General features: G+C 36.4%; 1 protein-coding gene across 1 annotated transcript in view; it reads right to left on the reverse strand.

Moving 5' to 3' along the window:
• LOC106882157 (protein arginine N-methyltransferase 5) overlaps positions 1-11829 on the reverse strand; it is a 29825-nt gene that overhangs the window by 9789 nt on the left and 8207 nt on the right. Inside the window, exons 2-7 of the mRNA XM_014932734.2 lie at positions 7376-7494; positions 5678-5763; positions 5120-5251; positions 3978-4090; positions 2833-3046; positions 1268-1357 (exon numbers count right to left, since the gene is read on the reverse strand). Coding sequence (XP_014788220.1) covers positions 1268-1357; positions 2833-3046; positions 3978-4090; positions 5120-5251; positions 5678-5763; positions 7376-7494 — 754 coding nt within the window. The remainder of the gene's footprint in view (positions 1-1267; positions 1358-2832; positions 3047-3977; positions 4091-5119; positions 5252-5677; positions 5764-7375; positions 7495-11829) is intronic.

An 11829-nucleotide genomic window follows, 5' to 3' on the forward strand; every position in this document is an offset into this window, starting at 1 on the left:
CCAGTCCAGGGGCACTGGCAACGATCTCGCTCGAAAATCCTACGGGAGCCAGTCAGGCGGTACTGGCAACGGCCACGCTCAAAATGGTGCATCTCATGTGCCACCCACACAAGAACCAGTCCAGGGGCACTGGCAACGATCTTACTTGGCTTGCCGGGTCTTCTCACGCACAGCACATTTCCAAAGGTCTCGGTCAGTAGTCATCGCCTCAGTGAGGCCCAATGTACGAAGGTCTTGCCTCACCACCTCAGCTCAGGTCTTCCTGGGCCTACCTCTTCCACGGGTTCCCTCAACTGTTAGGGTGTGGCACTTTTTCACGCAGATATCCTCATCCATTCTCACCACATGTCCATACCAGCGCCATACCATACATGTTCATAGCTTACTATTAAGCAACATCTCCTCTTATGACTACTATTAATGTTACATGAATGGTACTGAAATCATTCACTTATGATATAACAATGTTCCCCTTATACTTACTTATGCCTGTTATCTCAAAAAATATGAGTCTCTCACCACCCTGTCTCAATACAGTCCTTCTTGATACTCTAGCGTCTTTTGAAACTAATCTGTTCCCTCCATCATTTCAATATTAAGATCACATTTCTTTCTGATTAGACCACACCATCATTTTTCTGGCAGCTTTCTTGAATGAAAGGCAAGTGTTATTGTTCTCCATAGATTTTATTTAGATGTCCTGTTAGACTATTCTCAAACAGACAGCATAGAATTGCTCTAATTTGAACAATATTATTGTTCTCCAAAAATATACCAACATTTGGAAATATAAACTACAATCCTTTGTCTGAGGAGACTGAAGCTAGAATAACAAACACAAAATATACTTTGAAGACAGCAAATTACTACAGGAGTTGTCATATCTAAACAATCAAATATAAAGAGACACTCAAGGGCTACACTCTCTAGCTATGTCACTGGGTCTTCTATTTGGCTCTGGGTAAATTGAAGCCTTGCAACTGAAAGAAGCCTGATGTGTGTGAGTATGCATGCATAATGAGTGTATGTGTATGAATGTGTTTATGCATTTGTATACATTTTCACTCTATGGAAGTTATTTGCTTCATGTCTTCAAAGATGTGTGAAATAAGAAAATCTTTGCTTGATAAACAGGTAAGGGATAGTAACAAGAAGGGCATCCAGCTGTAAAACAATGCCTCAATAATATATACATCTGATCCATACTAGCATAAAAAAAACAGACTTAAAATAAATGAACAAATGAATATTCATATATTCTACATACCTGCCACAGATGATCCAGATATTGGACATATGATGTTATTCCTTTGTCTGTATGACGATTTGCACCAGTCAATATTAATTGCACATCCAACTGCAAATAAAAAATGAAGACATTAATAATTTCACAGAAGACAGACACTAGTATGTGATGTGTGTATACAACTAGCTGACATTTGTAAGTGTTTTGTAAACATAACTATGTGACATTTGTGATGTCTTGCAAACTACTCGCACATGCAAGTGCTACCAGTTGAGAACTCAGCATACTGGAAGCCAGCAAGTGTATGGAGTCATCAGGAGAAAATGCGCGCCGTTTCGGGGCCTACCTCTCGATGGTATCAATACGCACCGGCCCCCCCCATCACTGATATGAGGCCCTGCTTGCTAGATCAACTGGTTATTAAATAAAGCTCAATATTTTTCTATCCATCGCTCATCGTCACTTTTTAACCAAATCCAGTGGCTAGCCTTCTCCACTGTATTTTGGATATCAGTCATGGTGGTATTTACCTTACGATGAGTTAGGCCTAACGATAACAGTAGTCGTCTCACACTGTGTGCTACTAAATAATGTCTTATATACAATTAGATAACATTTACAACACTGGCACTTGGTAATATGAATATACAACTAGGATGCATTACTTTCAAAGTAATATAAAAAGACACAACACACAACTAGTTGATGTGTTGTATAAGTACTAGGTAAATGTAATGTATACACACCTATGTGATATTTCTCATATAAACACTATGTATTTTAGGTCTGTCATGAGCCCAAGGACTCACAAGGTGGGAACTTAAACAGGTTTCCATGGCATATAAATGATTGAGATTACAACAGACCAGCATCCAATGAATGGGATGCTGGTCTGTTGCAGGGTTAACTTTCCAGCTAATGCTAGAATTCATTTATAGCTGAATAGACTATAATGTGAAATAAATGTTTTGCTCAAAAACACAAGCCACCATCCTGTTGCCCAGGAATCAGAACTGTGATCTTGCAACTGTCAGTGTAACACTTTAATTACTAGGCAATGTACCTTCACTAAGTGATATGTACACAGAACATATTTCTGTAGATCTAACTCATTAACAATCTCTGGTATAATTTGTTATATTTAGCAATGACAATATAACATATAGTTCAAATCTATAGGAAAATAGGCGGAACTGGAGAGTTATGATGAAATTGTAAAACTAAAATAAACAGGCATGGCTGTGTGGTAAGAAGTTTGCTTCCCAACCACATGGTTCTGGGTTCAGTCCCACTTGTGGCACCTTGGGCAAGTGAAACTGAAAGAAGCCTGTCATATATGTGTGTGTGTGAGTGACTTTGTGTCTGTGTTTGTCTCCTGCCACCGATTGATCACTGGTGATGGTGTGTTTATGTCCCTGTAATTTAGTGGTTCAGCAAAAAAGGACCGATAGAATAAGTACCAGGCTTAAAAAAAAAGTACTGGGGTTGGCTGAAAACTGCTCAAGGCAGTGCCCCAGCATGGCTGCAGTCTAATGACTGAAACAAGTAAAAGAATAAAATGTATAAAAAGTAAAGGTAGTAAGTACCTTGAATAGTTTACGAAGGTAGGACTGATGAGCGCGGGATAAAACAGGGTATCCCTTTTTATTAGTTAAAAATAAACTAGTTGACAAAGAAATAGCTTTGATGGGCTCAGATAACCATCGTTCTAACACATCATCATCTGGTAGGTCAGCAGTTAATTCTAAGACAATGCCCAGTTTTTTGTTTGGTTCACATAATGTTCGGAATGTGTGCCACCTAAAAAAGGAAGATAAGAAACAAGAATAAGAAAATGATGCTTCAAGACATATTTTACTATTATCATCAACCACATCCCTCTTTACTATCATCATCATTGACATTATCCTCCACCACCACCATCATGAAACATTCAACCCTATCACTGCACCCACACTCTATCATCAGCATTACCAAAACTCTTGGATTATGTGTTGTGGATATAAAATAGATGAAGATATTAATAAATAGCATCAATAAATGCAAAATCATTACGTGACAGGGTGCAGAAAGGGTTGGAAGATCTCACTTTGAGGTGAAAATTTGTAGTTTACCAACCCTGAGTTGCATAAGGGAAAATTAGGAGTTGTACTTTTGAGTGAGACAGACTCTCACATAGTATTACTACTTCATGACTGAGTGTTTAGTGGTAAGAAAGACAATTTAATTGCTTTAACAATACACAATTCTTCACAATTACAACATCATCACCATCATCATCCGCTTTCCATGCTCCAATCTGATTTGGCAGAGTTTCTACAGCTGGATGCCCTTCCTAACATCTTACCCAAAATAACACAATACATGTTTTATGTCAAATGGATATAAAGAAAACTATCTGGAAGTCAACACATTTAATTCCAGTCATTGGACTGTTCCAATCATCATCATCAAACATTTTCCATGCTGGTATGGGTTAGACAATGAAGGATGGAAAATGGTTGGATGTTAAGAGAGATATTTATCAATGATACACAGAATTAACTGGTTTCTATATTTGATGGGAATGTTTGAACTTACATGGAATAAACATGACATTGGATAAGAGCAGAAACCAACAAAGTTCTGGTGAGAGATAGTCTATGAAAGTTACAGATGAACAGTATAGAAGCACTACTGCCGATTTGTTGTAACCATGACATTGAAAATAGGTAAGAAGGTATCCACTTACCAGTACCAGGTATTGTAGTCACGGTGATCTCTGTCAATTTCTTCATCTATTCCTTCAATAAGGTTTTCTGTTTGGAATTCAGGAGCGATGAGAGGTACTTGGATCCAGTATTGCTGGAAGAACACAAAACAAACATCAAAGTTATGTTACTAATGTTGGAAATATACTACCAAAATACAGTTGAGTTCTTGAATATTTAGAATTTTAGCTTTAGTTGTCATCATTATTATTAGGAAGGTGGTAAACGGGTAGAATTGATAGAACATTGGATAAAATGTCTTGGGGTATTCCTTCTGCCTCTTTACATTCCGAGTTCAGTTCCTGCTGGGATCAGCTTTACTGTTCATCTCTCTTGGTCAATAAAAGTACCAATCAAGTACTGGGATTGACAGTATCAACTAATGCCCTTTTCTCAAAACTGCTGGTCAAGTGCCCCAATCAGATACCATTATTACTACTATTATTACTTCACTGAAAGAGGAAATAAGATTTAATAATGGTTATATTTTTCCCCAAAACACTAGCTATGAAATAAAGAGAATTACTTTTAAGAAGCAATGGAAATTATTTACTTGCAAGTTACTTGAGCCTTGTTTTACTAGGTTCACAGCTGCCACCACCACCTTTATCATCATCATTTAGATAATGTAAGGGAAGAAATAACTAAACACCTAACAAGAATTAGTTTTGTTCATTCAGAGTTTAAATTTCACCTGGGGGAAATTTGTAGTTGAGAGCTGGTTTTGCAGATCCATCAAAACTGTCAAATGTATTTCAAAATAGGAAAACAGGCTTCAGAAAAACCTTAAGACGGAGTATTATATATAAATTGTATTTCATAATTCACAAATTATATATAAAATGTGTTTCATAATTCACAAATCCTCTGTTCTCTGTTTCAATTTACTCCGTCATGTTTTAAGGGCTGATAAATTAGTACCTATAACATTAAATTAAAATAGCCTTACTGTTTGTACAGAGGAAAGTGTCCCATACACTGTTGAAACAGGGGTAAGAGTATCTCCAGTCTTATAATTTAACTTGGTAAAGGTAACCACTAGCTATAGTGTAATTATTAAAATAAAAGACTATCATTGGTTAAATCATTCTAAAGTGGAATTGAAGCCATTCTTGTTACTTACTTGCTGCCAGTAAGAATGGATCATATGTGTATTGAGAATGCGGGTCATATTAGTTACTTTATTGTTCTGAAGCTCTATAATCATCACAGGTACACTCAAATACGTTGCCCATGTAAGTTCTTGTTTAAATGCCTGGAAAATAGAAAAAAAGAAAATGGTTTTACAAACTTTTCTTCAGCTGATATTTTATAATGTTCAGTTTTAGAAAACACTAAAGAGCAATCCAGTGGTTGTTACTGAGTAACCTAATCAACTGTAAGATGGAATGTGATCAAATGTCAGACAGAAAACTTCAAATTCAGCATAAACACTTTTACTTTTTGGTTGTTTGATGTACAGAATGACAGAAACAATGTGAGCTGGCAGAAACGTTAGCTCATCACAGGTCTTCCTGGGTCTACCTCTTCCACAGGTTCCCTCTACTGCTAGGACGTGACACTTTTTCACACAGCCGTCTTCATCCATTTGCAGCACATGACCAAAAATGTCATAATAAATACTGGTAGCAAAAACTAAACATTTTACTGAATACAAAATTTTTTTTCTGCTCTCACTAACCTGTTCTGAATTTCTACGTATTTCTTCATTAGTCGAATCAATTTGCAGCCAAGGGGAAATCTTTAAGCCAATGAACATACTCCAGTCTACAATAAAAGTATGAAAGAATAATTGGATAAAAATATCCAGGGGTATCTGTTGCATGAAAAACAAATAGTAAAATGGATGCTAACAAACTAGTGAGCAAAGAAATTTTAATTTGTTAAAAGTGCAACTAATTGAAGAGAAAAAAAAATCATTATCTTAATGATTGGTTCTTCATTCAATTTTAAATAAATTTAAATTCCACAGTTGTCTCTCCTGTCTTTTTTGATCAGAATTAATCATGAAACTAATGGGATTTTTCTCTCCAAGAGTAATTTCAACTAATTAAAATTTCTTGGCTCACTATACATTATGTATTATGTTAGCACTTACTTTACAATAAAACTAGCTGGACATGTGGTGAGTTCTGTTATACCTATGGATCAAACCCATGTTCTTGAAATTTGCTGTTATGTCGCTAACACTCACAAAGACCACCACTAAAGTAACAAGTCAAAACAATTTGTAAAAAAAGATGCTGTTACACTAGTTTTAATAAACAAACAGCCATTAAGTCATATCCAAGTTTTAATACATGAAACTGAATGAGATTAAGAACCACCTCTAACAATATTATTTCAAGAAGTCAGAAACTTACCAATTGTCATATCTTTGTTTTCCAAAGAAACAACAGAAGCAAGACTAAAAGATAGCCCTCTTCCTGATGTCATATTCTGTGTTGGTAAGAAATGAAATCAACAACCAATATTCTTTTCCAAACTAGGCACAAGGCTCGAAATTTTGGGGGAAGGGACCGGTTGATTAGATCAACCCCCAGTATGCAACTGATAATTAATTTACTGACCGTGAAAAGATGAAAGGCAAAGTTGACCTTGGCGGAATTTGAACTCAGAACGTAAAGACAGATGAAATACTGCTAAGCATTTTACCCGGCATGCTAACGATTCTGCCAGCTTGCCACCTTAAATCAACAACCAATCAATTTTAATCAAATTAAAAATTAACCCACATGTTTGTGGCAGCAGTTGGAGACTATCATCTCAGTTCAACTCCCAATGCAGTTATTGCCAAGACTGATAAATACTTGTACTGTATTAGTTTCAAATTTTGGTAAAAGGCCAGTAATTTTTGAGGGATGAAGTTAGTGGATTACATCGATCCTAGTGCTCAACTGGCATTATTTTATTGAAGAATGAAAGCAAAGTTGATTTTAGCAGCATTTGAACTCAACATAAAAATGGATGAAGTGCCACTAAGCATTTTGCCAAGGATGCAAACGATTCCGCTGGCTATCCACTTTAATTACTTGTAATATATTAGAATTAACTTAAGTAACAATATCTCTTCCTCTATTATCAGGCAATAATGGAAACAACTTTGTACTGTCAACCTGCCTTTTAAGATTATCAATAACTCTAAGACATATCATATAATGATATAAGTGATTAGAGAGCGAGGAGGATAAATGAATGGGAGATAAGAGGAAGAGGGGGAGAAACAGTTAATTAGCTTTTATAGATAATCATTATTTAATGTAGTTAAGATAGTGTTTGAAGATTACACTGCAAACAAAGAGAACAGAAGTTAAAAATTAAAAAGAAAAAATGGTTATACAAAGGTATGTTATAATTATACAAGAATTGCTTTGCTTACCATGGCTACTGAGTACAAGGTCTGATCTTGTTAAAGGGCCAGATCGCTTTTTACTGGGTCCACGAACAAATTCGCGTTTGTAGCGAGGATTCACAACAGGGATGCACAGAAAGTCAAAACTGGAAGATACAAATATGTAAAATGAGGGGAGCTATTTTGATTGTCAATTGTATTTTAAATGAAATTATTAAATAATATATCATCATCATCACCATCACCGTCATCCAGAATTTTTGACACTGTTTTGTATTTTTTCTAACATTTGTCTTCAACTTCCAGAAACATTTTGAAACCATGTAATGCTTTTAACAGAGATCTACTTGTTGTGCTAGTTGAGGTATTTCACTTTAGCATCAGAAATAAATGTTGCAATGTAGTCAGTTTTAACTTGCCTTTGTATTTTATTATTGATATTCATCCTGACTCATATTAATCAGAAGACATAACATTATCAGGGCTTTAAATATATATACATATTTATTGAAGCTGAAAGGACTTACAAGCTGTTAGAGTTTCTTGTAACAGATCATCACACAGTAATGCTTATTTACAATAATGCAATGGTTTATGAAGTATTTATAAGTATTCATGATTACCAACTTATTAAATAAGCATTTAAAGCTGATTGGGTAGGAAATTAATTTTCAAAATAATGAGAATCTGTAGGATCATCATCATTGTTTAATGTCCGTTTTCCATGCTGGCATGGGTTGGATGGTTCGACTGGGGTCTGGGAAGCCAGGAGGCTGCACCAGCCTCCAATCTGATCTGGTAGTGTTTCTATAGCTGGATGCCCTTCCTAACGCCAACCACTCCGAGAGTGTAGTGGGTGCTTTTTTACGTGCCACCAGCACAGGGCCAGAGGGGACTGGCATCGATCATGATTGGATGGTGCTTTTTACGTGCCATCGGCTCAGGAGCCAGTCAAGGTGGTGCTGGCATTGGTCACGTTTGGATGGTGCTTTTTATGTGCCACCGGCACAGGAGCCAGTCTGTAAAGGAAAAATATATAAACACTGAGACAAGTTGAATTAAAATTAAAAACTGGATAGTGTAAATCAACTATACTCATAGAAACTGGTATTAAAACAACTACAGAGAATGAGAAAGATTTTATCAGAAATAAGCAGTTACAAGTGATCAAACTGAGAAGGAAAATAAAGATTAAGATTAAAATTTATATAAGGGCAAATGAGTGTCACTGATACATAAAAAGAATAAAGACATCACAGAATGGATCCTTTAGTCTTGTCAGGGATAAGACAACCTTCTCAGTGCTATTGCAATCATAGTAATAACATGCACCCAGTGCACTCTGTAAAATGGTTGTCAAATGAAAGGAGACAATGTAGAGTAGAGAGGCCAAGGACATAACCTCTCCAGTGCTGGTGCTACAATAAAATGCACCCAATACACTTTGTAAAGTGGTTGACGTTAGGAAAGACATCCAGCAGTAGGAAACTGGTCAAAAATGAAATGAATGACTGAGATGTGGTCCCTGATTTATCTAGGGTAGCAGTAACTCGAAATAAGAACTGACAATCTGTGAAGATCTGTCGGTATGGAGAAGCAAATGTAAAATGATGATATGAAGGTGGATGGCACAGAAAAGAGTATTATGTTAAGAAAAAAAGGTCCAAGACAAAGGGGTGACCACACAATAAAGAGAACAGATGAGGTAGTAGCATTGATTGGGGTGATATCTCTGAATCAGCTCCATATGTGTGGGAGGAATAAGTAGGATCAGAGATGACATAACCATGAAATTGCAAGAAGTCAAACATAACACGAGAACCTATAGAAAGAACTAAATATAAAGAAACCCCAGGTTAAATATTCCTCTCAGCTTAGATGTTGAATATAACCAGATCAATTGCTTACATTCAGAGTTGCTACAATTCAAAATAAAATTGCTTATTTATCTTTATCCCATATTTACAGAGATATACCACAACCAGACTCGTGTATCTCAACAATAGCAACTAAAACTGAAGGCATAGCAATGAGTGAGCCATCTTTTATCAAATGCGTTCAAGCTTTAACTATTAACTTGTAGCTTTACAAGACTGTAATTAATTTAATTACAACTATTTAGGAGAGACACCTGAATATAACCTAGGTGTTCTAAGTAATTGTACATTCCTGTTATATTTCCCAGCTTGTCACCTGGTAAAGTAGAAATTGCTCTCATATTTAATAACTGCCCCACTGAAATTCACATTGAAACATCATGGTGATACCCCACCATATCCACAGAAACTACAGATGGCAGTTACTAAAAGACTTTTAAAAACTGTGTAAGTTATGTCTGAGGAGACTAAAAGTTGAGTAACTGATATTAGACAGACATTAAGAATAACAATTTGAAGCAAAAAAAAGAACAATGGCCCATTATAATTTCTCATGAGCCACTAATATTCAGATGATGTATAATGTTTCATATTTGAGGAGCAGGCATGGGGTATGTAGTTAAGAAGCTTAGTTCCCAACTATGTGGTCTTGGGTTTTTTGGTTTCAGTTCCACTGTATGACACTTTGGGCAAGTATCTTTTACAATAGCCCTATGCCAACCAAATCTTGCGAGTGGATTTGGTAGGTGGTAACTGAAAGAAGCTCATGTATATATGTGTGTGCATGCATGTATGCATACATGCATGTATGTATGCATGATTACATGTATGTATGTATGTATGTATGTATGTGTGATGATTGTAAATGAGCAGCATCATTATACAAGCAATATCATTTGTTTCCAGTCTTCTGTGAAAAACATGTCAGGGCATGGGAGATATTACCTTGCTTGGAAACAAGTGAGGGTTAGAGACAAGTAAGGGCATTTGACCAAAGGAAATCTGCCTTAACAAATTCCATCTAACCCATGCAAGTATAGAAAACCAAATGTTAAATGATGATGATGATGATGATTTATAAAAGTAGTTTAAGAATGGAATGTATAAGAGAAATATTGTTCAAGATAAGGAACTCTATTGCTATAGGAAATCAAACAAATTAGTAAAAGAACTGCTGTGATAGTAATGGTAGATCACAGTAATTCCAACAGTTGTATTACAACTAGAGAAATTATTATTGATACAGATGAGGCTCTTTATATTCATCATGAATGAGAGGAATAATAATCCTTTCTACTACAGGGCACAAGATCTGAAATTTGGGTGGGAGGGGTAGTCAATTTTATTGACCCCAGTATTTGACTGGTACTTATTTTATCACTCCCGAAAGGATGAAAAGCAAAGTCAACCTCAGTAGAATTTGAACTCTGAACATATAGACAGACGAAATGTCACTAAGCATTTTGTCCAGCATGCTAATGATTCTGCAAGCTCACTGCCTTAATGGTAGGAATAATAACAATAATAATAACCCTTTCTACTAAAGGCACAAGGCCTGAAGTTTTGGGGGAGGAGACTAGTCAATTACATTGACCCCAGTGTTTCACTGGTACTTAATTTATTGACCATGAAAAGATGAAAGGCAAAGTTGACCTCGGCAGAATTTGAACTCAGAACATCAAGGCAGATAAAATGCTCTTTAGAGCTGAAATTGACTTGCAAGCCTTTCACACACTACACATGTCAAATCACCAAGTTTAGGAGTAAAGATGTTGTATACAGTTGATCTTTTATATGAACAAAGATGGTTGACAGACCCAACTTTAAAATGGAGTACATGGTCACCTGTTTCACATCTCCAACACCTTGTGCACTTCACTTTGCACATACATTACATACATTGCTAAGATCACATTTGCAGGTGATGAAAAAGTCAATCATGTGAGCATTCTTAGATCTTGTTAAACTGTAGCATATTAAGCCAGCTATCAGATAAACTGGACACAATCTGAGTTAAGAAGTTGACTATCAGTGTTGTAGGAGCATGTACTTTGGGTGTGCCAGGTGAATACTTCACACTTACCGGAGGTAGTAAAATCATTATAAATATTAAGTTCACTCAATAGTCATGTATTACTAATTTTTCTATTATCACTTTTTCCATACATACAGGCTTGTCTTTCAGGTGCTGGTGCCACATAAAAAGTATCTGTGCTGATGCTGCATAAATGCACTTATGGGCGACCAAGTTAGTAGTGGGGGTGGGTGCGCTGAAAGTGTAGCTACTAGAATAAGAATAGCCTGGGCAAAGTTTAGAGAGCTCTTACCCCTGCTGGCGACAAAGGGACTCTCACTCAGAGTAAAAGGCAGACTGTATGACGCATGCGTACGAACAACCATGCTACATGGCAGTGAAACATGGGCTGTAACTGCTGAGGACATGCGTAAGCTCGCAAGGAATGAAGCCAGTATGCTCCGTTGGATGTGTAATGTCAATGTGAATACCCGTCAGAGTGTAAGTATCTTGAGAGAAAAGCTGAACATTAGAAGCATCAGTTGTGGCGTGCAAGAGAGACGATTGCGCTGGTATGGACATGTGGTGAG

Source organism: Octopus bimaculoides, chromosome 1 (assembly GCF_001194135.2).
Source record: "Octopus bimaculoides isolate UCB-OBI-ISO-001 chromosome 1, ASM119413v2, whole genome shotgun sequence".
In the NCBI taxonomy this organism is placed as follows: Eukaryota; Metazoa; Mollusca; class Cephalopoda; order Octopoda; family Octopodidae; genus Octopus; species Octopus bimaculoides.